Raw genomic sequence first — 27,513 nt, 5'->3', positions numbered from 1 at the left:
CCCTGACCTCTCCCTCCCAGACTCCCTGCAGCCCAGGCTGCCGTGCAATCCAATGGCAATCACTTTTTTTTTTTTTTTTCCTTAAACCGTGAAGATCTGAACTTCCCCCCTCCCCTCCCCAGCCTCGGCTTCCCCTTCCCCCTCCTCCTCCCCTTGTCTCTCCTCATAATATTATCCTTGATCACTGCCCGGGGTTTGAAGCCCAGAAGTCAGAAGCTGTGCACCCCACCCCCACCAGCTCGAGTGTGCACTGATAGGGCCCTCGCTGCTGGCACCTAGTCAAGCTGAGGTGTCATTGGGATCTCAAATTGCAGCTAGGGGCTGGCAGGCAGCCAGAGGCAGTCTATTTAAAAGACAGCCTGTTCTGCAGTATTCAGTCTCTTTAGAAACTTCTCCAGGGGAAAAGTGTTGGGAGATCTACAAAGTGGATTTTTTTTTCCTCTCTTTTCTTTTTTTTTTTTTCCCCCTTCCCCCTGTTTTTACCGCTCCTCTGCAGACTTTGCAACAAAACACTCCAACTTTGCAGAAAACTTTTTTCTTTTTTTTTTTTCTTTTTTGCCTTTTTTTGGCTTTTTTTTTTCGCTTTTTTTGCCTTTGCAAATCTTGGAAGAGGAAAGCGGGAGGGTTGAACAGAGCCGATCGAAACACAACTTTGCTTCATACCAAGCTTCCCAGCAGCTCGCTGCGTCGGGAGAGACTTTTTCTCCTGCAGAAGAAGAGAGAGGGAAAGGGAGCTTTTCATCCCCTCTTCCTTCTCCTGCGGTTTTTTTCCCCCCTCTCTTGACTGCTTTGATGCATTAATAGCAGGACACTGGTTTTCAAGGAACTTTGCTCCCTTCCCAACCTGCCTCCTCCCAGCCCTTTGGGAAGAGTGTGTGTGTGTGCGTGTGTGTGTGTGAAATCGCCGTCCCACCTCCCCAAACCCCCCTGCTTCCCCACGCCTCCCCCTGCAACCTGTAGGCTGTGCAACCCCTTGCAGGCTTTTCTCCCTTTCCCCCCTCCTTCCCTCCCCCTCTCTTTTTGCGCTCCCGCGGATCGCGGTGCGAATTCCCCCTTTCGAGGCGAGAAAAAGCTGAAACAAGGAGAAAAAGGAGGGAAAAAAAAAAAAAGACAAAAAGCAAACCTAGACGCCCCCCCCTCTCCCAACGCCAAAAGAAAAGGAGAGTCTCGCACCCCGAGAATAAACCCCAGAGTGGGGCGCCTGCAAGCAGGGGCTGCGCTTTCGGCCCCTTTTCCTTTTTGATTTTTTTTTATTATTTTTTTTTCGCCCCCGAAGGGGCAAGCAGAAAGCAAGCGCCGCCCGCCCCCCTCCCTCCCCCCCCCCCCCCCCCGCCGGCGGCAGCCCCCCGCGCCCCATCCCGCAGCATCCCCGCCGCGATGCTGCTGCGGCTCCTGGTGCTGCTGGGCGCCTGCCCGGGGCTGTCGCGGTGCCTGGGCTCCTTCGTGCAGTGCGAGCCCTGCGACGGCAAGGCGCTGTCGCTCTGCCCGCCGCCGCCGCTGGGCTGCGAGCTGGTGAAGGAGCCGGGCTGCGGCTGCTGCCTCACCTGCGCCCTGCCCGCCGGGCAGCCCTGCGGCGTCTACACCGAGCGCTGCGCCCGCGGGCTCCGCTGCCTCCCGCGCCAGGGCGAGGAGAAGCCGCTGCACGCCCTGCTCCACGGCACCGCCGTCTGCCTCAGCGAGAAGAGCTACCGCGAGCAAGCCAAGGCCGGTGAGTGACCCCCGCCTCCCCCAGACTCATCCTCCCCGATGCTTTTCCGCCCTGCCGGCTCCTTTCCGCCTGCTTTTTCCCACCCCGCCACCATCTCCCGACTGCATTTTCCCTCTTTCCCGGGCGCTCTTCCAGGCCCCTCCGCTTGCTTTTCCGCCTTTCCGGCTCCCTTTCCATCTTTCCGCTTGATGTCTACTCCCTCCCACTGGCTGCGCTTCCCGGCCCCTCCCGGCCGCTTTCCCATCCTTCCGGCTGCTTTTCCATCTTCCCAGGTGTTCTTCCATAGCCCCGCTTGCTTTTCCGCCTTCCCGTCTACTTTTCCATCTTTCCGCCCGCTTTTCCATCCCCACCCTCCCCAGCTACTCTTCCATTCCCCCTCCCCCGCCGTGTGCTTTTCTGCCTTCCCGGCTGCTCTTCCATTCCGCTCCACCACCACCAGCTGCTTTTCCATCTTTCTGGCTACTTTTACATCTTTCTGCCTGATTTTTCTCTCTCGCACACACATATACACACCCCGCCTGCTTTTCCATCTTTCCAGATATTTCCCCATTCCTTCCCCACCCCACCGCCTCCACCAGCAGCTTTTCCAAGCCCCTGGTTGCTCTTCTATCTCTTCTGACTGCTTCTCTACCACCACCACTTCCCCTAGCTGCTCTGCCATCCCCCTATTGCTTTTCGATCTTTACAGCTACTTTTCCATCTTCACAGCTGCTCTTCTACATCCACACCCCACCCCCCCCCCCCCCAGTTGCTTTTCCATCTTTCTGGCTACTCTTCCATCCCCCCCAGCTGCTTTTCCATCTTTGCGGGTACTCTTCCATCCCCCTAGCTGTTCTTCCATGCCCCCCGCTGCCTTTCCCATCCTTTTTTTTCCATCCATGCCCTGGTCAAACCTCCTGTTGCATCATCTCACAGCCTCCCCCACTCCCCTTCCGTCATCACCTCTGGGTTGTCCCATCCCCAATAGGAAAGCTTTTCTTCTCCCACCTCCCAGATGCACCCTTTTAGTCTCAGCTGCATCCCAGTCCTTCCCCAGTTGCATCCTCTGCATCTCTCCTGCACCCCTGTCTTCACCCTCTCCCTGAACCCTTTCTCTCACCATATCCTCCACCTCGCTCTGGGGCCCAGGCTGGCCTCTGCAGCTTGAGATACAGGGGAGGGCAGGGCACCTCCTTGCAACCATCTGCCCCATCCCCAAAGTCCTCCGCCACCGCCGAGGTTGTTGCTCAGTCTCCCGCTTTCTCCTTGGATAGTTGCAGCCTGCTCCTCCTGGCTGCCTACTGCTGGACGTCTTTAGTCGGTCAGTGGGTTTTAGCCCAGGGAGGTGAAGAGAGCAGGTGCATTAGGGACAGGGAATCTGCGACTGCAAAATATAATGATGGTGTTGCTAATAATCAGAAAGAATAGGTTAAAAGCAAGCATGAAGGCTGGCATGGTAGCACCAGTTCAAAGCCAAGCTTCTGAAATGTTTGCACCTTGCACGTGACAAAAGAAGGAAAGAAAGCAGTCCTTCACTTTGGCACTCGTTCTAACTCCCATTTCTGGATCCTGTAGCTTGTGCAAGGACACTTTCCCTGTACTCCAAATACATCTATTTCTGCTACAGCATGAAGGGGAGGCAAGGAGGGTGTCTGCATGTCCAGGGGACTAGGGAACCACTCGGAAAAAAAAAAAGGAGAAACAAGCCCCCCTTTTTTTTTTTTGGTCCATGAAAAAGTAATTTTTGCTTGTTAGCAAGCTTCTGCTTATACCCGTGCAATAGGAATCCATTTATCCTTTCTAGCACCTAATAAATCTTGATGCTTTTATTATTTTTCCCCTTCGCTGCTTGCAGGCAGTGGTTGTGTTGCTACACTCCATCCTTCAGAGCAAAACCAAATTCTGTGTGTATAACTTCGCCCCTCCCTCAAATGTCCAAATTCCCTTAAAATCAGCCAGAAACAGCAAAGCTGAGCTTGGTTTTCTGAAGGGGAGCTGAAAGGGGTGAGGGTAGGGAGGGGACCTGCACAGGGAGTGGAGGGTGAAGCCAGGAGCTGCGTTGCTGCCGTGGAGCCCAGGAAGCTGGGCAATAACCCGCTGGCAGCGGAGCTATGCGAAGTATCCTGGAGCGCGTCATCCCCGGTGTTTATTTACTCTGCGCGTGTGTGCGTGGCCAGGGGCAGGCGGTGTGGTCGGGAAGGCAAAGCTATGCAGCTGAAACCCAGCAGCGACTGGAAGAGCGGGGCCGATCCTCTCACCCGTGGCGAGGGTGCCCCATGCAGACCAAAGGCACCTGAAAAAGCTTTGGTGCTTGCTCCCAGCATGAATCTCCTTTTGTTCCACCTGCATCACTCTTCTCAAGCAAACTGGTCCTTAGCAGGTGTTTTGCGTAAAAACTTTGGCCGGTCCCCTTGTAGTATCATTGCTTTTGGTTTTCTTGGGATGGGGAGCACCCATTGAATGAACAAAGAGAGGGATAGGAAAGAGGTTGCAGGTTTGTTGCAAAACCAACCCCCTGGCACTACCTGCACTTCCAGTTTGGACTCCTGGAGTGCCGCAGGGGGCTCTTTTCGATGGGTTTTATTCGCACCCGGGAGATGAGTCTGGATCAGAAAGGCTGCTGCAAGAAGCCACGGGAGACCGGCAGACTGCTCTTGAGATTTGCATGATTGCAAAAAAGAAATAAAAAATAAATCAGGAATTCCTGAGGACGGGAGAGGGAAAAAACTCTCTTGGCATTCGACTGGTAGCGTGTGAGAACAAAGTATATTTTCATAGGCGTGTTTCTAAGCAACAGGGCAAGGAAAAAAATGAAGTTTGACTTGAACTTTCTGGCCTCTGCCAGTTTGGCCAGCAGTGCAGGGACCGTGTGCTGGGGAAGCTGGCCTGGCCCTCCCATCTATCAATGACCAAAATTGGCCCTGAGCTGCGAACCGCTGAGAAAGAATCAGCACTCTGCAAAATAAACTATGTGACAGCAGCGAGGACTAGATCAAACTGCATTTCTATCTATTTCTGCTCTTGTGCTGGCCAAGTTTAAAATCGCAGATGCTTTCCTCCTTATACTTGAGGTGGAGACTCAACAAGCGGTATTGCAGGAGCCCAAGCCTGGGAGGCCGGGCTTGGCTCTCATGTAGACCAGATGTCTTGCCTGGGGACAAGATGCTCCCGGGTACCATGCCTCGGTTTCCTCATCTGTAAACTGGGCACAGCGGTACTGAGAAACGCTGGAGCTACTGGGCAGAATGTGCTCCAGATTTGCTGAGAGATTTGAAATTAAAGCAAGTGTGGGATCTTTGGTAAGGCTCGTTTTAAGTAGGCGGATGTGTAGGTACTGACAGGATGGTCCCTGTAGTCCTTCCTGGCACAACAGTCAGACACTGTCCTTTACTGAAAGCCAAACATCACGGCTGTAATTGACTGTTCCTGGTAAAAAAACATGAATGAGCTTCATTTATGGCACAGGCTGCAGGATTCTGGGTTTTCTCTGTTTTGTTTAGGTTTCCTTTGAAATACACCACGTCTTTCCATTTTTCTCCCCTGTGCTCCTGCCAGACTTCCTCCTGCTGAGACAGCAAGGTCAGGCCGAGCGCCGGGGAGTGGAGGGCACAGATTGGAGCCTGCTGCCCTAAAAGGCTCGTGGAAAAACAAAGGTTGTCAAATATTTCCTTCTCCTCTCTCTCATTCCTGCTCTCTTTCTAGAAAGCGAGCAAGACTTGGCAAGTTTCCTCACGAAACCGTGAGCCAATGATAACCAGGAGGGGAAAGGGGGGGGTTGAAGAACTAGCCCGAAGAAAATCGTCTTTGCTGCGTCAGCTGGAAGTAGGCGGAGGACGAGTGCTGCCGAGCCCGAGTTTCCTGCAGCTAGTGTTCAGTGCAGTCCTTTATCCCTCCCTGACATATTCCCCCCCACCTTGTTTCTCCTTCCTGCGCTCTTCTGCTCCCCGTTCGGGGACGTGGGGCTTCAGGGGCGAGCGATGGGGATGCGGCGGGGCAGGTGGGCAGCCCCGCGCAGAGGTCCAGGGCGAGGGTGGGGTTAGAGCAGGGGTCGTGGGAGCGGGGCGCTTGGGACGCGCTGGCTTGCGAACATGTGTCGCTCGGGGAGGGACCCGGCTGGTGCTGAGCGGAAGGTCTTTTGTGCAAAGCAGCTCCCGAGCTGTCAAGGAGAAAAGCTAGTAGCAACAGGCCTGCAAAGCCTCAGATCCAAAACAGGAAAATCTCCATTTTGCTTTTGATCTGAAGTTTCAACAACAATAACAATATATTAAAAAAAAAAAAAAGTGTGAAATCTATCAGGTGCCAGCAAGAGAGCTGGGTTTCTGCGGTGTGTGTGTATGGGGGAGGGAGGGATGGGGTGGTTCAAACAGGAAAGGAGGGGCCTTGGCTGGAAAGATTTTTCAGCAGCCTGGTTTCTAAGGAAAGAGCAAGAATATTAAGTAGTTGATACAAATGAAATTCCTGCTGGGTGCCAGCAGAGTTCACCGGAGAAGAGACGTGGCTCTGTGCATGCGTGCGTGCGTGCATGAGTGATAGAGCTGGTCCCGAGCCCCCGTGCAGCACTGTCAGGCTGGACCTGCTCCAGGTGAACGAAGGGAGCCCCTCCAGTGCCTGTACCGCCACAGCAGAGAACAGGGGCTGGCCTTAAATGGGAGCCTCTGCAAACCTGAGGGACGCTGGAGGAAGGCTGTGTGCCTCCTCATGTTGATATTTAAGCACCAGCATCCTGTGCCCAGATGACCGTTGCAGCTTTGGCACGTTGGTGGTGTGAGCACAGTCCTGTGTGACTGGAAGCATTTGCATGACTGCGAGGTGAGGTGTCCTGCCAGGCTCGGAAGAGAAGGGTAGGAGAGCTCGTGTACGTTTTGTGCCAGCTTTGGGACAGCCCCTGGTTTCTTTTGGTCGCGTAGTTCGACATACGTGTGTCAGGGCAGCCAGGGAGGAAGGAGAGGAGGAGGAGAAGCGAGCGGGCACTGCCTCACACAGAACGCGGTGCTCTGCTTCCTCCTAACGTCCGCGGGAAGTTTTGCCCATGCTGGATCAAATGGCATCGCAGATGTAGGAGCAGCTGTGGGAACTGTTATAGCGGTGGCAGTTCCCAGTGCTCTTCACCCAAACTGGAAAGCCTGGGAGCAGACTGGGAAGGGGGCAGGAACCTCAGCCCCTTGGGGCTTGTCCTCCTCTGCTCAATGAGGTGAGCTGCTAAGAACAGTTGCAGCTCGTTTCACCTGTGCTAAGTCACAAGGGAGATAAAAGGGCCTATGGCACAGCAAATCCTGCCTGTTTTTTTACCAAGTACTTAGTAGTGCAAATTCAAGATCGGACATAAATAAAAGCAGAATTTGGCTGCAACACACCTGCCCCTCGATGTGGGCTGCAGAGCAGCAGGATTAATATGCACAAGGAAGATATGCATGTGAGCATACACACATGTACCTGTGTTCACACACCCACGCACACCTGCACAAACATTTAATGTGTGCAAACACACACACGAAGCATTTTTGTCTCTGGGGACAGAATGGTTTCCAGGCAGCACACACAAACCTCTCCTAGGTGCAGCAGTTCTGCTTATGACTGGCACATCAGTATTTTGCTGTCCAGATCAGATACTGTTGTACAGACAGGCCTACCCCATCCTCCCACTGAGGGCTGAGAAATGAGGTGCAGCAGGTGAGCATATCAAACAAGGGGAGGCAAGGCAGGAGATAGAGGCCAGATATTCCTCCCAGCCAGCTGTGTGGATCCGAACTCACTCCCTGTGTTTGGAGGTGGGTTGTATTTTCTTGATGAACTAAGTCTACATTCATTAAATACCCTGAGAGATTCCACAGTGAAGGTGCAGATAGGTTGTGACTTGCAGAGGGCAGCCAATCCTCCTGCCTCATGCCAGGGCTGGAGCACACATGTCAGGGACAGTGGTGCCTGATGGCAGTGGTAGAGCAGACAGCAGCAGAGGCACTGAGTGCACTGGGACCCTGCAGTCTTCTCTTTGCCCAAGCAGCAACAACTGGCCTTTGGGAAAGCGGGAAAGAAGAACTGAATTGGGAAAAGATGTCAAATTTGCTGAAATGTGGCAAGCTGAGGGCAGGAGAAACAACCTCTAGCACTGAGGAGGAGGAAGAAAGCAGGACTTGAAGACATTGTGCATGCAGAGGTCAAAGATGATCCGAAGAGTTTGGCCTGGGTGAACTCACTGGCAGCCAGCATAATAACCACCTAGTCATTTGTAAGGAGATTTTTTTACAGGTGAAAAGATAGATATTATCTGTTTATCCTCAGGACAGGTGTAGCCAAAAGTGCAAGGAGGCTCTGCTGGCAAGGAGGAGAGGGAACCCTGGCCCACATGCTCTGATCCTCTAAGACCTGGACCCCCCAAGCCCATTTAGTGAGAGGCGTCCATGCCAGATCTCCCTGGGGCGATGTGCAGGGCTGCCCATGGGTCACAGAGTGGGGTGGCAGCTGTGCCAGCGCTCACGGACCTCAGGACAGCCCATTTGAGATCACTGGGCATGGGTCATACTTGATGCCTCTGCCCATCCAGGGAAGGTCACATCTGGTGATGAAGGAGTGAAACTCCCCATCCTCTCACCACTCAACCCCCATGAGACGCTCTATTCCTTCAGCTGTGTAGCCAAGGCAACTCTCAGCAAGATGTTGTTTTTGAGGTGGCTCTTTGATGCTAGCAATCTGAGGGGACCGCTTAGTGTTTATGTCAATCCACAGCTCACAGTTAATCCCAGTAGAAGCCAGCATAATGTGTTTGCAGAAATTTGGGACTCTCGGTGGTTTGATGTGGGCAGATTTGTTCTCAAGGAAGCCATTTCTCAGTATGTTTTGGTGGATCTCCTATTTCTGATGTTTCCAGGACAAGTGCACTAACTGCCCATCAGTCCATGTCTTTTAACCATCAGTTTCTGGCTGGGAGACCACACCTGCCTTAAGATATGCCTTCAGGAAGGTCAAAGCTTCCCTGGCTGCAGAGAGACTCTGGTCAACAAACTAAACCTTGAGGAGGCATCTTAAATTTATGCCTATGGAGTTGGTGGGCACTTATGTGTGTTTACATAAAGTCTTGCTCTTAATATTGCCCTCATTCTCCAGACCCCTCTGATATTGCCATAATTTTTCCCTGTGCCTCCACCCTTTTAGAACTGTCTCTTTCACACTGAATATGGAAATGGAGTGTCAATACCCCCCACAGCAAACTGGCACATCATTCCCTATTAGCCTGTCAGGGCTTGATCCTGCAAGATGCTGAGCACCTTTTCGCTAGGCCCAGACCATCATAGGCTTTCAGGCACCTAATCCCCTTGGTGGGAGCCAGCTACCTCAGTCCTCAAAGGACCGTGAGTCTGAAGACACTGTTGGCTTCAGTAGGATTGGAAAGCTCTTAGCAGCTGCCTGCCTTGAGGGCTGTTATTGCAATTTGGTTTGTTTGCTTGTTGGATGAACACAGCTGGCTCACTGATGGAGATAATTGTTATGTTGATGGAGATAACTGGTCTGGTTGCTATTTAAGGGCAAGAAGGTAATCCTGACAGATACTTAAGGAAATGATCCCCTAGCTAAACAGGAGAGGGAATGTATCTTAAAGGTAACTTTGGGGGCAAAGTTGGCCAATAGTCATAATTCTTTTTGTAGAAAATCAGTAGAAATATTTTCTTTTTCCAAATTCAGATGGGATTCATCCTCACAAGACAATTAAATCAACAGACCCATTTATTATTCATCCTTAAGAAATCAGATGTTATGACTGGACTAATGATGCAAATCTAGTAATTAAATAAGCCAGTGAACAACTATAGAACCTGGCTTTTACTTTTTAATTTAAATGAGATGCTGGAAAAGAAAAAAAGTTTTATTAGGGAGGGACTGCATGTCCTATACCTGTCCAGCAGTCAATTATGATGCTGCCACAGTGACATGTATGTCTTAATAATGTCTGAACACAAAATGACATACAGTCACTTTGCTTTCACTTGTGACTCCTGCTTTCCTGAAGAAACAGCAAAAATGGGTGAAATTTTACCACATAATTTCATAACGATTTCACTGTTTTGGTTATTTGGTTTTGTAGTAGCAGAGGCAGCTTGAGGTTGGAGGATAAACAACGAAGTGCAACAGGGATTTTATCATTCCAGAAAGGCTCTGGACCTGTGGCAAAGGGTGATCAGTTGTCTTTTCTTGGAGTTTCAGACCCCAGAATGGAGGTCTGCACCCTTCACTCCATCAAGGAACCTGTGATATTTTTTTAACATTGGAAAGCATCTTTGCATCATGTTGGACCAAAGGAAAATGGTTAGTGTATGCAGTGGTACAGTGCAGGGAGGGTGATGGCTAGGAGAGGCAAGAGTCATCCGTTAGGATCAAGCTTGAGCAAGTTTCTGTTTATCAGTATTGTCAGAGTGTGAACATCAAACTTCTGGTACTTTTTTGTGGTACTACTTAGGTAGACTGAGAGATTAAAAGTAGAAGAGTAGAAGGGAGTCCTGAGGGCAGAGGTGGAAATCTCATCACTTGGAGCTCATAAAAGTCAGGTTGTACAGTACATGTGACGATGTGTCATCTGGTGCTGACACAAAGATGAGCAATGGATGATCTCACAGATCTTTTCCATCTGGTTTAAGACAGAGCTGTGAAAATCAGGCTGAAGGCCTAGAAATTAATCCAGGGTAGGCTGGAGGTTTCAATCACAGCCTGAAATAATTGTGTTGGACCAGTTCTCATCCAGCACCTCATACAGGTGCATCTCCAGACTCCATCTGATGTGCCTTCACCTCTCTCTGGGGCAGACAAAGGATTTGGCTTTCTTGGCTCTTCCAGTTACTGGCTGCTGTTGAGGCTGACAGAGACCCTCAATAACGTAAGTGAGGATGGATCTTGTGACGGAGACCACCAGCCTCCAGTGGGAGCAGCCTCTCCCAGACTCAGTTCCAGTAGGCCAGTTGCTCTGTATGAAACTAAATCAGATTCAAAACCCTGACTAAAAGGCAAAAGCCACTTTCATCCATAAGCAGGCCAGAGAGCTTAGCATAAACTGTAGTGGCTACATCTCTGGTAGGACATCTTCTTCTCAGGATCATCTCCTTTAATATAGAGGTGTCCTCTTAATTGCACATTGTTTTCAGGGTAAAATGCTACAATATCCACACTGATATCTCAGTGTTTGATGGCTCCCAGCAACACTCTTCCTGGTTATGGTTCTCTTTCTAAGGTCATCTTAGCACCTGGCTTTACTATGATTTGTCACATTTGGGTTTCACTGATCAGAATAGTATCAGCGTCCTGGCAGCATCCCGCTTTCAAGTCCAGGTTTCTTGACATCTTGTGTATATTGACACCCACCTTCAGCAGAGTCTTGGAGACAGGCCCCATTTAGTCCAAGAGGGCAAAGCTACCTACTCTTCCTCCCTAGTGATGTTTCCCCTACCACTGCTGTTGAGGTACCTCCATCTGAAAAAGTCCTCCTTATCCCCTTCTTTCTCCTACAATGACAGCTGATGGATGCTATTAGGCTTCTCTTCCAACCCATCACAGCCCCTTCATTCCAAGATATAGCAAGATTTTTTTCAGGTGGTCCCTTCCTACCTGGTGGCCAGATGAGCAGTTTGCACCCTTTTGTTTTCATTCAGAAGACCTGAAAATATGTTTGTTTTCTAGGAAGGGTTTTCCTGTCTTTTTGACACAGATGAACCCTATGGAGAAACTGCTGGTAAATAATTAAACTATGCTTGTCAGGAGCTACTTCAGATTTTCCTCACCTTTACTGTCAGTTAGGCAGAGACTGTCATGCAATCTTCTTCCCTGAGTTTTCCTTCTTTGTTTGTTTCTGCTCTTAGTTCCTTGACAGTCTCGTGGTTTTTTTGCCACCTTTATTACAACTGATGGAATCTGCCGCTAGGGTGGCTTTGTTGGAAAAGATGCAAGACTAGGAAAGACTGAATGATTTCATCCTTTCCAGGAAGGAAAAATATGTCTTGGTCACTATAATATTGAAAGATGATTTATTTAGATTTCTCTGGGTAGTTCTTCAGTTCAGCTCTCAGCTTCTTCTGCAGTTTCAGCATATGGAATGGGGAACATCTGTAGTCTCCAGATGATATGAAGGAAATATGTTTTATCTTCCTATCATCAGTGCATCAGCAACAGGAGCTTCTTGATGTAAATCTAATCCTGAAATACTTCCTTCCCCTCCACTTGCCAGTTCAGTTCCCTGGAAGATAACTTTGTTGAGGAAATGTCAGGCTGATACAAGCAGCTATCTAGAAACAGAGTGCCTGCAATTTTGCAAGATGGTGCCTGTCGGCATAATTTAATTGTAATGGATGGATGTTTGTTCATCATCTTACCGGAGGGAGAAACTCTGGGAAGTTTCCCAATTCTTTTACTGGTTAGACATTTTAGGTTCCATCTTGCACCAAAATGGTTGTTGCTGGGAACCCCAAGTCTCTGGCCACACTGCAGGTCCAGCACAGAGGCCCAGACCTTCACCTGAACTTGGTGTGTCCTGTATGTGCATTGCTACATCCCAGGCCTCTGTTGAGAACTCATCATAGCCAGATTTAGGAGCTCTCTGAAGAGAAAGAGATAGGTCAAAGGCAACAGTGAGCCCCAGTCCTTGCTTGTACATCCCAGGTCAGAATTAGACCAGCCCTCCAGCTGATGTCCAAGCTTGGCTCTTCCAGCACAGCATAGATTCTGCTTGGAGCCTGCTGAACTTACTGCTAGATGTGTAGGGAAGGAGCTTACATCATGGAGCTCCCCATCTCTAAACCTGCTTTTCTCCTTGATCTAGAGAGTTGCTCCCAGGGAGTTTTATTTTGTGGCTGCAGCAAGGAAGGGCAGCTCAGTAAAGTATCATCTGGCATACAGCAACGCAGATCCTTTCTTACGGTTCAAGTTCCCATAGCCATACCTCTCCCACCTCTGTGGCACTTGCTGGCACTGCAGAGAAGTGGTGCTGACCCAGAGATCCGTTCCTACAGATAGGCCCTGTGCTTCCAGAGCAGACCAAAACATGAGCTGGTTCCCTTGAGCGCTCCTTTCCCACATGCTGCGCTGCATTTCTCCCCCATCCAGCTCTGTATGAGGACACCAAGGTCATCAGGACGATGATCTCCCTTTCCCATGAATCCTATGTGAACCTGGGGGCAGCCCAAACACCTGATATTCACGCTCTGCAGGTGAGCCCTGGCTGATGCAGCAGAATCTGCATCCGCAGGTTTCTGCTGAGGAGACAGAAATCTCCTGAGAAAGAGCTGGTCTTCCAGGCTAGTTCAGAAAAGCCCAAACAAAAACTTAAAAACCAAAAGGCCACAGTATAGCACATCCCTCTGCCATCCATCCATCCATGCTCTCCAAGGCTCTTCAGGTATTCCTGAGCTGTTCCCATGCATCCTACTGGGCCTTGGCTTAATAGAATCAAGCTAAGTCTTAACCTAGGGTTGAGTCCTTCCAGCCCTCTGGCTGCTTTTCCATCTCTTCTCTGAGCTTGGTCGTACTGATCCATATCCTTCTCTTTAAAGGTGTCTCTGTGGGACAAAAGAGTGAGGTCCCAGCAACTTTCACCATGCTGTCACAGGGATTTAAGGTACTGGAATAGCCCAGAGTTCTCTTCCAAAAGCTTGTGTGGCATTTGGGCCATGGACTATTTGGACCCTGATCATACATCTTTGGTAGGGGACAAAGGTGATTTGCTGCCTTTGGCAGCCATTGAGGTACCTAATCCCCAGTGAAGGAAATAGGGTCTGGGTTTTCTTACCACTGCCCCTGTGCCTGTTAAACAGTTTGGCGCTGCTGATGATGAGAGCTGCACTGCAGGCTGCAAGGGGACCAGTACTGAAGAGGTGGTGGGATTTATCTTTCTTAACTTCAGACCTTTGGAGGCCTAAGTGAGACCATTGGAGTCACAGGAGAGACAGGAGCCTCCAGAGAAATGTCATTCCACCCTAAAATAGGCACCCAAGAGAAATGATGGGGCTGGTCACAATTTGGAGGGTGCAGCATCTCTGCAATGACTTAGATATAGAGTTAAGCCATCCAGCAAAGCCCCAACACCTCTGTGTTAGCGGATGGGCATTATGTGATGCAGATTTGTGGTAAATGCCTGTTGCACATTTCTGGGACTTGGGGGACGTGGGGTGGCAGTCCAAGCAGGGCTGCTGTTTTTCTGTCCTTCTCAGTGTGTGGTGTCTCCTCCCAGTCTCTCATCGCCTGCAAACATCACCAGCATGCTCCCTCACCAGTCCCCACCAGACCAGCCACGCCGGCCTGCCGTCGAGTCCCCACCAAAGCACAAAAGTTCGTCGAAAGTCCAAGGCACATTGCAGCTGTCTCTCCAGCAGCCAACGCCCTGGGCTAGCGGAGGGACCGGCTGGAGCCTGCATCCCCGGTCCTGGCTGTTTCTCCTCCGGTGGGTGCCAGACGGCCTCGGGCTGGGCGGCCGCCTGAGATCACTGCCTGACTTCACCAGGGCGGTGGTCGGGAGCGGTGACCCCTGCCTCGGGCATTGCGCCTGGGCCGGCTCCACTGCCCACCCCTGCGGGGCTGTGACGAGGGGCTGGGGTCGTTCACCCCCATGCTGGGGGGTTGTGCCTGTGACAGGAACATAAATGAGCTGTTCTTCGTTAGGGTGGTGAAAGCTCCCTTCTGTCTGGGCTGATCCCAGCAGCCTCCAGGGAGCTCAGGAATGCTTTTGCTCAGTTGTGTTCTCCAGCTGCCAAAGGGTGCGAGATGAGATGACCTCTGCATCCTTTCCCTGCCTGCATTATCCCTTCCCTGCCTGCATTTTGGGAGTGCAAACACAGCAGCTGTCCCCGTGTGCTGACCAGGAGGGAGGGATTTTTGTTTTACTGTCATGGTCACAGGTGTAAGTTCAGGTTGGGGAGGAACTTGCCTGCCCATCCCAGGATGTTTCGGTGTAGGTCAGGCATGTCCCTTCCTCTGGAGTGGAGACAAGAGGGAAGGGCAGCTGGGGGAAATACACAGTGAGGGTTTTTACCAGCCAGGGACCTGAGCATAGACTTCCTGTATAAGACCTGATCTGAAGAAAAGTAGCTACATCTCTAACATGATTTGCAAGTGCAAAAGCTGTTTTCGGGGACAGCACCGATGTTCCTCCTCTCCCAGCCACAGGCACCCCAGGGAAACTGCTTTGTGCTGCCCAGCAAGAACCAGTACCATAAAGGATGGGGGAGGAAGGAGAAATGGAAGGATCCTGTCCCTCTGGCAGATACAGGGAAGAAGACAAACACTGATTTCAGCCATCATTGACTCTGCCTGCGTGTGTGTGTAAAGTCCACCAGGAAGACATAAGAAGCCAGCGTGAGGCTGGGCGGGTAATGGAGCCACCGTAGATAGGAGTCTGCAGCTGTTTGTGCTGGGGAGATGTTGTTATGAGTGAAGCTTGGAAGAAGTGTCTGGATCTGGCTCTGATTAGCACTTCGGGGTCCCGATTGATAGGAACTTTTTTCCTTTCTCCATTGCCAGCATCAGCTGCCTAGTGTCTGATCCCGAAATGTTGTCCCTCCCCCCAGAAAGAAAGACAAGGTGTCAGAGATCACCCAGCTAGGTTTGGAAAATGCCACATTGTTTTAAGTGGCGATGAGACAGAAACTGGGGTCCTCCAAAGACAGCTGCCACCAGGCCCAAAGTCAAGGGTGGGGAGTCTCTCATTAAGTCCTGCAGCTGGGGATATTCTCTTCATGGCAATACTGAGAGGTGGCTCTTCATCATGGGGGTAAATCCTCCTCCAGTGGAGAGCAGAGACGTTATGCACTGTTGCACTGCACTGTTCAGTGGGAGACGCTGCTCTCTAAGCAGCAAAGTTTCAGCCCTGGGTAACGTAAGCCTTAATTTCCGTCTTGCAATGAGCAGTTCTGAATGGAGATGGACGAGTTTGGGGGCAAAGGAGGAACTGGGCAACTTCTCAAGGTCTCTACCAGTGAGGTTTACTGTCGTTGTGAAGCTAGAGGTTTAACCGAGATCCCGGTTAAGTCTTTCTCCAACACCTTCCTGCTTAAGTGGTCTATTATATGAGTGCCCATGCTGTAAATAATAATAATCATTACAGTAATCAAGAGGGTTGTTTAGCAAGGTTGTGCTATGGTTGTAAGCTTGTCCTTCTTAGGTGCATGTGGCTTTTTTTTGGGTGTTGGAACAGGACAGCAAGTCCTCTAGCAGTGGGCTGTGGATGTAACGAGCACGGATCATTAGCAGCAGCAGTCAATAGATACTTTTCCTACCTTCCTGCCAGAAACTGATGAAAATGTATTACGAAAATTCAAGCCTCCTACCCATTTGGAACAAGCTTCGTGCTCCTCTCTGTAATGTCAGCAAGCAGGGAGGTGGTGTTCCCACACACCCCGCACCCACATGTGTACACACACACCCACCCCTCTATGTCCAAAACGTCTGGAGCACTGAAGCACCCAGGCTGGGTTTTGGCCCAGGTGCAGGAAGGTGCACTGGCTGCTCTGTCTGGTGATGTCTGTCAGGGGCAGCAGGCAGTTGGACAGGAGCAATTTGCAGCTTCCCAGAAGCTCTGCCTGATATGCTAGTCCCATGTCCCTTCTGTAGGGGCAGGGTGAAAGGGTTGGAAATGGCTCCTGCTAGGCAGCTCCCTCTGGCCAGCCTGGAGTTGGGAGAGGGCACTAAGCCCACAGACCTGGGGCCCACGCTCTGCTATGGATATTTTCTGCCTCTTAGAACTCATGGGAGCCTGCATGAATTAGGACATCAACAACACATTCCTTCTGGCCTAACTTGTGTCAGGACCATCTCCAGATGCTCACCCCTCTTTCCCTGGCTCCTCCATGGGCACTGCAGCATCAGACCAGACATGAAGCCATGGGGTGGCTCTGAGTTGAGTTCAGTCTCCTGCCTTGGTTGTAGGGTCAACATCCCCTGAGGTGGCTACAGCTCAGGTCTCACCTCCAGGCTAGCCAGGCATCCTCAGCTTGGCCAGCAATGTCATTCTTCTGTGTGGCCAGGGAGTCTGGGACCTCCTCCTAAGGAGTGGGGAGAAGGGATGGAGATGTGAGACCCAACCACATCCTGTTTCCCGCTGTCCTCTGACTGGGGATGCGGTGAGTAGGGCCTTCTTGCCTTGTGCCCATAGTTGAAATATGGAGATGTAGCATGCTCTGCCTCTGCAAACAGCTGCCGGCCAGAAATCTAATCACCAGGTTGGCAAGATGGATAAGAGTAGGCAGGAAGGGGCTGTGCAGTGGGCCAGATCCTGACAGCAAGGGAGGAGGAACTCCAGCCTCCTTCCTGAGTCTCAGACAGGCACAATTAGGGCTCATTTGGGGAAATTGGGCGTTGCTCCTGCTGGCATTCCCTCGGGAGCAAAGGCGCAGTGGTGCCAGCGCTGCCTGCCACGAGCCAGCTCCGAGGTGGCAGATGGAGGTTGTTGACGAGTGAGCTGATGGGTGAGGATGGGCAGGCAGGTGCAGGGGCTCTGGAGATGCTGATATGGGTGTCTAGTCCTGGCTGCAGCGGGTGGCTGAAGGTTGATGTGGATGAGCCAGCTGGGAGGCGAAGGGGGGGAGGGTGTGTGTGCTGTCTGCCCTGGCTCTGCCTTTCCCTCTCCTGTTGGCACTGGAAAGGTCCCTCACCAGCTGCCCAGGGTTTGTCAGGAGTTTGTGTGTCAGAGACCTCTGCCCTTCAGTTTGTCAAAATGGTCTTGTTAGTATCAAATTAGGGAACAGATAGTCGAGTGCATGAGCAGGGACTGCTTCAGCCTTGTTGCTGAAAGAAATTAGGCTATAAAAAACATCAGAGGATGGAGGAAAGGGATCCCTCCAACGCGTCCATGGAGTTCTTGCTGGGAAATGAAGACCCAAACTAGACACCACTGCTGAGCAGCAGACAGAGGAGCCTCACCACAGCCATCCCTTGTCGTATCGCTGCTTGAACAGGGACCTGTGCATGCCAGGAAGGGTGAAGGGTGTCAGTTCCAGGTGCTTTTTTGGCCCTGCAGGAAGCACTGGATTCAGGCTGGGAGCTGGGCAGCTTTCAGTGCATTCCAGCCCTCAGCTCCCACTGCAGACCACTGGGCTCCTGTGGCTCCCATCCCCCATTGCCAAAAGGGCTTCACGTTTGGCCCCAGCTCCCAGCCTGCTCTGGCTAGCTGTCAGCTTGCAGGAAGCAGAGAAATAAGGTGTTTGCAGAGGCTGAAGCTGCTGACTGTATGAGCAGGATGAGCTGGTGCAAACACTCATTGCATCACAAGTCCTGGGGACTGGACACCCCGTGCTGTTTTTCTGACTGGATCCTCCCTCCCTTGTCCAATTTGTTTGTTATTTTAGGTTTGCCCAGGTAGCTGTGCCTCTCATATTTGTTATTGCAGAGGTAATGAGCTGTGCCCCTCTTGTGTTACTGTAGGGTTGCCTGCGCAGATGTGAATCCTCCCCTCCCCCTAAATACCGTAGGGCAGCCCAGGGAGATGCCCAGGCTCTGCCATGTCTGGCCCTGGCAGTTGGTGCCAGAGGGGATTCCTGGGACAGATCACAGTGTGTTTCATTGCCGTGGAAAGGCTTAGTCACTGCAGATGTCTCCGGTCTCCTTTCAGACCTCAGATTGCCACAACACCTTTGTGGCAGAGGATGCTCTTCTACTGCACCTTGTACAGTGTCATTTCCTGGGGGACAAGATCATTCCCAATTTAATCAATTTCTTCCCTATCCCTTGTCTGTCATCCCCTTATAGTAGAGGATCCCCAATCTGTGGGGGCCTTTGAATCTTGCATCAAGAAAAAAGACCCCAAACATACGAGCATCAAGGGGCAAAATGGCAAGAGAATCCAATCCTGGGGATATGTGCAAGTCCCAGGGATGGTGAATGGGGTTATTCATGTTGCTGTGGGCAGTTAGGAGGGTGCTGAGTCTGGGATGCTGACCCAGCTCTGTTCTTGTGGAAAGAGAAGAAAAAAAGCTGCTTTAGTAAGTAAGCAGCCGTGGAAAGCTTTCCAGTTTTGCTGGCAGAGGGCAGGTCTGGCTTAGCAAGGAGGAAGAGGAGACGAGTAGTAGTGGCAGGCTTGGGGGCCCAGCGACCAGCCTGTCCCCTCAGCCACCTCCAAGGCCACCCGGCTGGGTGCGTGTGACAGGCCGGTGCTGCCATCTGCCGCTGAGTAGCGCATCCGTCCCCCCTCGCCGGGCGTCCCCTGGGCACCCCTGGGCAGCCTGGCTGGGAAGAGCCATCCTCCTCCCCCCTGGGTGCATCTGGGCTCCAGGGAGCAGCTGGTGTGCAGGGAGGCTCCTGTTTGCCTTGTTGGGGGTGGGTTATCCACTTTTATTTTCATCTTGAGCCTTTTTCTTTTGTTCCGACAGTGATATTGCAAGGAGGGGCAAAATTGGTGCCCTGCTGTCTTCACCACAGGGTTGCAGGAGAGGATGAGCCAGGTTCACTGGCATCAAAGTCGCGGGAGACACCATACAGGGAGGGATTCCAGCTGCTCTGATGCTTTTCCTTCTGCCGCAGTGGGTTACCCCGTGCCTGACCACTGGCCCCAGCACAAACCTAATGTCAGTGTAAGGCTGCTGGGAACCAGGGACTGGAAGACCAGGAGCCTCAGGAGTCTTAAACTCTATTCAAATTTAGTCCAGAAATAACCCGTTTTCACTCCGGTGGCTGTACTAAATGTCACAAGTCATCTAAGTTTAGACTGTCACCAGCTCTCTCCTATATATAACTGCAGAGAGCTCCTGACTGCATCCTGCCCGCGCAGGTCATGCTGGTGCGATCCAGGGGGTGTATAGGAAGGCAGCTGCCACGGACAGAGCCTAAACGTGCTTCTCCCTTGCCGTCGGCACTATCGGTGGCAGCCATGGTCAGGCACCACCACCCTGGGCTTTACCAACTGCTCAGTGGGTGCCAGCAGACGGGGCCTGGTTCAGTCCTGTGAGTGGGGGGCTGCAGACTGAGGACCCTGGAGATCCCAGGATTTGTCAGCCATGTCTTGGTCATCACTGCCAAAATGTCTGCCCAACCACATGGTGGCTTTGCTGTGGGATTGACCTTGACTTTGGAGTTGTCTCATCTTGGAGCATCCCTGGCTTTTGCTCTTGCATCTGCAGGGTGGGGTGGGGTGTGAATTTGTCACTTAATCCTCTACCATGGCTAAAGAGGGGCTTCTCTGCCACATTTTGTGTGTCATATAGTCCTTTCTGGGTTTGGGATAACCCTCTCACCAGTCCTTCTCCACTGACACACTTCAAACAACGGTGGCCTTGTATATAGGAGCCCATCCTGATCCCCAGCTCCTCCATGCCCTCAGACACCTTCTTGTCTGGAGCTCAGGGGTCATACAAAAGCCACACCAAGTCCCACAGAGTGGGATAAAGCCAGGGCTGTAGGCAGCAGCTGGCAACGGGATTTCTTTGGTCATTTGTTCCCATCCTGCCTGGTGCAAAGATGTCCTCTGGGGTCAGGCAGGAGGCTCTTTGTGCAAAAGCAAGCCCCAGTCAGCTCCTGGAGACCTGACGGTTTGGTAACACTTCCCTTCCAGAACGGGAGTCCCGAGAGCATGAGGAGCCAACCACGTCAGAGATGACAGAGGAGACCTACCCACCCAAGTCCTACCGGCCCAAGCACGGGCGCCTCTCCGAGCTCAAGGCTGAGGCCCTGAAGAAGGACCGTCGGAAGAAGCTGACCCTGGCCAAGTTTGTGGGCATGGCAGAGAACACGGCACACCCCCGCGTCGTCATCCCTGAGCTCCGGCAAGAGTTTGAGCTGGTGGGTGCCTTCACCTTCCCTCTGCGGGGTTCCCGCAGGCAGGGGGCCTGGGGACCAGCTGCCAGTGCGGGGGGACAGGGGACCTGGGGGCATCTGCAGCTGAAGACTTGCCACAGGTGCTCCCCTTCTCACGCTCCATCTTCTCCCTGCTCGCAGGGCCCCTGCCGCAGGCACATGGAGGCATCCCTGCAGGAGCTCAAGAGCAGCCAGCGGATGGTCCCCCGTGCTGTCCACCTCCCCAACTGCGACCGAAAAGGCTTCTACAAGAGGAAGCAGGTAAGAAACAGCCCCACGGAGGGATGCTTCCCACCCAGGGAGGGTCTGCTGCCCTGGATGGAAAGGGTGGAGTTTTTTCCTCTTCTGGGCTGGTGAGGAGGTTGCTGTGAGCATCTCCAGGCACAGTTAGTGGTGGGTGGCCTTGCTAATGGCTGCAAGTGCTGTGCAGCCTGAGGCGAGCATCCTGAAGGAGCTGGTGTGGGAGGAGAAAAAGAGAGCCTGGGGCTGGGGTAGCAGTGGGAATGGAGATGTGCTGAAAGCAGAGAGCAGGAGCTAGGTCCTACCCAAGGGATTGCATCGCTGGGGTGAAAGGGGCAAAACACAGGGCTGATCCTGACCCCCAGCGTGAGGGAGCCACGTGGCATTTGGTGGTCAGCTCTTGATCTCTGCCCTTGGGTGTCTCCCCAGTGCAAGCCCTCCCGAGGCCGGAAGCGTGGGTTGTGTTGGTGTGTGGACAAATACGGCATGAAGCTGCCAGGGACTGACTACCTGAGCGGAGACCTGCAGTGCCACGCGTTCGACAGCAGCAATGTGGAGTGAAGTCGCATCCCTCCCCTTTGCCCCATCACTACCTACCCAGGCTCCCTTCCACCCTCCCCTTCGCACCTCCCCGTGCCCCGGGACTCCGATTCCTTTCATCTCATGTAAGAAGAAAAAAAGAAAGGAAAAGAAAAAAGAGAAAGGAAGGAAAAGGAAAAACAGAGAAAGGGAAAGAAAGAAGTAAAGAAAGGAAAAGCGAAAAGAAAAAAAAAAGGAAAGAGAAAAGAAAAAAGAAAATAAAAAAGAAGAAAAAAGAAAAGAGAAGAAAAAAGGAAAAGGAAAGGAAAAGAGAAAAGAAAAAAGAAAAGGAAAAGAAAAGAAAAGAAAAGAAAAGAAAAGAAAAGAAAAGAAAAGAAAAGAAAAGAAAAGAAAAGAAAAGAAAAGAAAAGAAAAGAAAAGAAAAGAAAAGAAAAGAAAAGAAAAGAAAAGAGGAAAAGAAAAGAGGAAAAGAAAAGAAAAGGAGAAAAACAAACTCTGAAGAAACTGAGGACTCGGAATCTATAGCAGCCTCTTGACAACAAGGACTCAGCAAGGAAAGGACAGAGCCAGAGACAAACCAGCCACGGCCGCTCCGCCATCCCATGCCTCCCCGCGCCTCTCCCCAGTGCTGCCTGAGCAGAGGCCACCCCAATGTAGGAAGCTCTCCGAGTTGGTGATTTTCCAGTATGGGTTTCGGGCAGGTTAATTTTTTTTTTTGGAGGGGGGTTAGCTAGTTGTTTTCTAAAGGGTCTCAAGAAAAAAACCTTGTGACCACAAGCATTCCCCCTCCTCGCTGCAGTCCTCCAGAGTCTCCTCCCCACATCACTGGGACTCACTCAAGTCGATTTGGTTTGACTTCAGTCTGAAACGACCACCCCGGATCCAAGCAGCTTTTGACACGTTGGGCGGAGGAGTGGGACTGCTGGCTTCGTGTCTGGAGATGAGCCAGGGAGGGAAGCACAGCTCCTGTAACGGCATGAATATCCCCCCAGAAATATTCATGGACTTCAAAAAAAAATAATCCAAAAAGAAAAGATATCCTTCTCTGTCCGGTTCCTCTCAAACGGGAGGTCAGAAATGTTTTTGGACAAGCGGGACTTTAACCATTGTCCATCTAGGTGTGGAAGTGTTTGTCACCTGCATGCATGTGCGTATGTGCGAGCGTGTGTGTGCACGGACGTGGCTTTTCCTCCTTGCAAAATTTCGCCTCGAAACTTGCAATCTGGAGGGCTTAACTAAGCAGGGGGAGAGATGCTGCCCCCCCAAAAAACAATAATAATAACCTGCCGGACTAAGCACAGGAGCAGAGTTACAGAGAAGCACCGGTGCCTGCGGGATCAGGGCCCCGCTGACACCAACGGCTGCATCCAAGCCGACCCCACAGATACACCATCATTGTCCAGACTGAAGCATCCCTATGTGGGAACAGGGGGATCGGGGCCAAAACTCTTCACCACCCTTTGCTGCCATGAGGAAGACCAACTATGGAGATTTTTATTTTATTTTATTTTTTTTTCCACAGCCAAAAAAGTGGTTTGCTCCAGGGGAAAAAAACCCAAACCTATACTTTGTTTTGTCTTGGATTTTTGTTAAGGATGGTTTATAGCCTTTCCCATGGGTAGGAAAACACTAGTCTCCATCCTTTCGCATTGAGGATACTGCTCACATCGCCACCCTACAGTAAGATCCTGCGACAGGCCTTTGACTTTAACCTGGGACCCAGCTCCTTGTTCAGTGACAGCAGCCACCGCACCACGGAGACCCACTGCCTCTGGCGTGCTGGGACAACCCTCGCCTGCCTTCCAGACTTTTTTGTTGTTTTTAATTTTTACATTTGATTTTGAGACTGTTGCCTCTCATTTCCCCATGACAAGGGTCTCCGGGACATTGGTGCTGGGAGGAGATCCTGCAGTGAAGGAAAGGAAGGAAAGGAAAGCGAATGGGGTCTGGGTGCTGCAGTCACAGTGGGCAGACACGCACCCACTGGGGACCACATCCTGCTGCCATGGCTGGACACAGCAGCTGGTGCTGGTCAAAGGACACGGCTGATCTGAGGGGGAATGTTTCTGCAGCCCCGAAGTCCCTTTGAGCATCCCAAAGCTCGGCAGAGAGGAAAGGGGGTCTGCAGCACCACCAGGTCCCTGCCAGCCAGGATGGGACAAGAGGGATTTGATGCCAAGTGGGCCTGGTGGAGACTCTTCTCCATCACCCGTTGAGCCCCCTCATAGCCTTCCATGGCATGGCACCACTCCCCCGAGCACCCCGTGGGCCCCCCACCAGGACACTTGCCCCAGTTGAGGGCAGGACTGGACACCCTGTGGTTATCTCCCCTGGAGTTATGGTGGGGGCAAGTTTTGTCAATGGACTTCCACAGAGAGCTGGTGAGGCGTGTTTGGAGCTGGGGGCGAGGCATCTTCCCTTGCTGAAAAGAAGGGAGAGTGCCACCAAATGCAGATCTGCCCCCCAAAACAACCTGCCAGAGTGGTGTGACCCTCATGTTGCTGGAGGGGAGCACAGCAGGTGCTGTGGCCAGGGAGGGACCCCTCCAGTCTCCGCAGGACTGATGGAGCAGGGTTGGTTTGACCAGGGTGGTGGGTTAATGGTGTGGTGAAGGTGGGGTGAAGAATGGGGTAAAGAAGATGGGTGGAGGAGGAGGATGAGCCTGTGCCAACCCCAAGGGCCACAGGTCGCCACTGTCACCCCTGTCTCCCATCTCCTCCACTCACCGATCCCTGTGAAAAAGCTCCTGTTATAGGCCAGTACCACCTTCCCCAGGACCCTTCCTTCCTCCTCTCTCCCTCTTTCTTGCTTTTTTATACATTTGTTTGTTTTGTTGTTTGATTTCCCAAAACTTGAAAGCCTTTGGCTGCAGAGAAAGGAGACGTGCCGCTGGGGCAGGATGGGAGTGGGCCATGGACCCTGCCTTTCGGGCTGATGCTTTTGCAGCATGAGGGTCAGCTCACAGGGCCTGGTGGTGGTCTCATGATGTGGCCACCACGGTGACACTGGGAGGGGGACACAGGGTGCCTACCTGACCTCTCCCTAGAAAGCGAGTCTAGCCATGGCCCCAGGAGCCCAGAGCATCAAAATCCATCCCGCACAGCCTCCCTCGCTGCTGCACATCCAGTGCTGGGATGGCACTGCCTGTCCTGTCCCCACCGACCTGGGGGGAGGAGGATGCAAGGAGGGGGCTGAACCACCCTCACCTCTCCAGGCCACCTCGGCTCCCAGGACAGGGCACTGAGAGAACCCCCAGCCGTCCGCTCCCTTGAGAATCCCTGGCAGGACGAGGCTGTTTGCAGGCTGCACTAATATTTAGGACTGAGGTTGGAGCTTGGGTCAGACTGGGAGTGGATTCAGGAGGGGTTGGCCCCCCGCCAGGGGCGACAGTGACAAGGTGTTCACATTCTCAGTGCCCTTTGCATTTGGGGTGAGAAAACTAAAAGGGCAGATTTGGGAGCTGGGGAAGGCTGGGTGAGCAGCAGGAGGGGTCGAGGCACGTGGGGAAGTGCTGGCAATTTGTGCATCAGGGGAGGCGTGAGGCTCGGGGATCTCCAGCCACAGTGTTTGCACCGAGCCCCCGCTGTTGCCCGGAATGCTGGCTGGGAAGGAGAGGACAAGGATGGCGCAGGGGTCAGGACAGACCTTCCACCACACCTCCCCGGGGAGCGGCGCTCAGCGGCTGGGCTACCCCTTGTCTGTACTGCAGTGGACTTCGAAAACCACTAGTACAAGAGCATTTTGCACTATTTCTCTGCTCTCTCCCCCCCCCTTCTCTTTTTTCTCCCTGTCCCCCATGAAAACTCTCTTTTTTGTTGTTGGGTGGGGTTTTTTTGTTGATTTTTTTTTCCCGAACGGAGCATTGTATATTTAACGACTGACAGCTCACCTCACTTCCAGACCGCTGTCCTGGCGCTGGCTAGGAGCCCTGCCTACTGTGCCCCCCTCCCCAGCCCTGCCAGCCCCCCGCCACTGCCACCGGGACAGACGTCACCACGCACGTTACCCACCATTGTAACACAGTTGTTAAAACACACCAGATTCCGAGTTTCCTGCCTGGTTTTTATCTTTAAGCAATACTCACTACACATTTTACGGTAGCTTTTTATAGCTTTACATACATACGGTAGCTCTGTTGTTTTGTTTTGTTTTTGTTGTTGTTTTTTTTTTCCAGTAAACAAGAAATACTCATAATCTTACTGGTGGGAAAAAAAAAGCAGTTTGTGAAAAACTGACAATGGAAGAAGAGCTTAATGCTCTGTTTAGCATTTTGTACTTAAAAAAAAAAATCTCACATTTTATTAAAAAGTGAAGATTGCTGTATACTATTTATTCAACTTATAATTTATGTTACTCTTTGATCTTTGTCTTTTCTCATGACAAAGCATTTATTTAATAAAGTTATGCATTCAGTTAGCTTGTGCCTGACCCTCGTGGAGTGTCTGTGCCAGTGAGCTGCTCCAACACCGAGCACCCCCTGGCTGGCCACGCTGTGCCGCTGGGGGGGCTCAGCCAGACCCATACGGGTGCTGGGGGAGGTACAGGGCACGGGGTAACACAGTGGCAATGGTTTAGGAGAGCTTTTGATACCAGAACAATATGCTAAGGCAGTTGTAAAATTGCAAGCTTGAGTTTAGAGTGCCCTTAAAGCAGGGCTGCCCTGCTTTTTTTTTTTTTAGCAATTTCTTTGCATGCATGTGGTAGTGGGGTAATTGTGTTCAGACAGATTATGAGGGAAGAGGGCCTGGCTGTTGGTCATGCTGAGCCCCACAGTTTGGAATCAGACAGGATGTTTGAGCCTCAGCCCTCTCTGGGCAGCAGGGAGATTTGCCCCAGTGTGCAAGAGCATCCTTGTGCCATCCCTGGGCAGCCTAGCTAGACCGTGGTCCTCAGACACCTCATGGTGACCTTTCCCCACTGCCCCGTGTCCTCCCGGATGCCGGATCCAGCCTCTCCCTCCACCCACACACTCCCTCATCTCCCACCCCCTGTGCCCGCTCATCCCCTCCATCCACCCCAGCTACCAGCATCACCCCATGCACCCAGAGCAGGGTGGAACGCAAAAAACGTCTTCTTTGGCCCCCACTGGGGACCGTGTGTTGCCAGCGGTGTTCTAAAACATATCCCCCCATCCTATTTGCACCACTCGCGGCTGGCTCGGCCACGTGCTCCCCGATGTCTTTCTCACCCCATAGCACGGATGGGGCCAAACCTGACACCCCGGGCGAGCGAGGTGGGGGAGTCTGCACCCCGCTGTCCCCCCATGGCATCCCCAAGGCTGGGCCCGCTCCCCCGGGTACCCCACGGTGTAGGAGCCGCACGGCGCCGCAGCCGGCACCAGGCGGCGCTGCCTGCGCTGCCCGGCAGAGAGGCATTGCTGCTGCTTTCAGCCACACAGGCACTGAAAATGGGCTTTCCACCCAAAAAGTTAGGGCTCTTTTCCCCGTGTGTGTGTCCGTCCCCGCCCCCCCCCCCCCCCCCCCCGCCTCTGCTAGTGGGCTAGTAAATCATACTCCTACCCACAGGCTACATGCATGTATATAGATAGCTACAGCAGTACATAGACACAGTCACACAGTCTTACACTAATTATAGCCTTTATATTAAATATTGTTTGCATTATACTAGTGCATAATTTTTGTGCTATGCTAAAATTGTAGTTTGCCAGTGTAGATAGTTTTGTGTGTGTACACCAAAGCTGCTGGGGTTTCGGCTACTACGCTACGTGCAGCAGGCCAGGTCTCAATGCCCGAGCACACACCTGATTACCCAGAGCCCAGGACGCACAGAGCTGGCCCAGACGAAACCTCAGAGTCAGGATCCAAGCAGTGACACCCACCAAACCCATGCACACACACATATGCAGCCTTCCAGGTCATGTTGCAACCCTGGGGAAACCTAACCTGAAGCTCTTTGCTCCCCTTGCTTTACTGCAGTCCTTCTGCCCCAGCTGCAGGCTCCCTTTGCTAGGCTGAAGCCTCCTGTTCCCCTCCAGCCCTTGAACTGGAGGATGGCCCCAGGCATGGCTGGGCTCTGGGCTTGGGCACCTCTGCCACCCCCAGCCCTCCCTGGGCAGCACCTGGCTTGGAGCACCCTCATGCCCAATGGTACTACTTGGCATTCCCCCCTCCATGGCACCTCCTGAGCCACCTTCAGTCCCCCCCAGGGGCACAAAACAGGATGGTACTAAATGTTAATTTTGCTCCTTTCCCATGTGCTCCAGCTCACATTCCACACCCCATCCTGCCTGTCCCCCCATCCCCTGCAGCCCCATGTGCTCACTACCTCTTAGCCCC

At 52.2% G+C, this 27,513-nt stretch overlaps 1 protein-coding gene across 1 annotated transcript; it reads left to right on the top strand.

Annotated features, from left to right (window-relative positions):
- Nucleotides 1-396: 396 nt before the first annotated feature.
- IGFBP5 (insulin like growth factor binding protein 5) lies at nucleotides 397-25,633 on the top strand. The gene is made up of 4 exons (XM_074828834.1): nucleotides 397-1,708; nucleotides 20,196-20,422; nucleotides 20,579-20,698; nucleotides 21,107-25,633. Exons 1-4 carry the CDS (start codon nucleotides 1,378-1,380, stop codon nucleotides 21,236-21,238), a joined length of 810 nt encoding a protein of 269 aa, XP_074684935.1. The 5' UTR covers nucleotides 397-1,377; the 3' UTR covers nucleotides 21,239-25,633.
- The last annotated feature ends 1,880 nt before the right edge of the window (nucleotides 25,634-27,513 follow it).

This window comes from Strix aluco, chromosome 6 (genome assembly GCF_031877795.1).
Source record: "Strix aluco isolate bStrAlu1 chromosome 6, bStrAlu1.hap1, whole genome shotgun sequence".
In the NCBI taxonomy this organism is placed as follows: Eukaryota; Metazoa; Chordata; class Aves; order Strigiformes; family Strigidae; genus Strix; species Strix aluco.
This window is presented reverse-complemented; position numbering and strand designations above follow the sequence as displayed.

Bases quoted from the DNA above. Each gene is read 5' to 3' on its own strand.
- IGFBP5 (XM_074828834.1), top strand. From the start codon at position 1,378: ATGCTGCTGCGGCTCCTGGTGCTGCTGGGCGCCTGCCCGGGGCTGTCG. The intron at 20,423-20,578 runs GTGGGTGCCTTC...CCCTGCTCGCAG, and splicing joins TCCGGCAAGAGTTTGAGCTG to GGCCCCTGCCGCAGGCACAT. The intron at 20,699-21,106 runs GTAAGAAACAGC...GTGTCTCCCCAG, and splicing joins GCTTCTACAAGAGGAAGCAG to TGCAAGCCCTCCCGAGGCCG.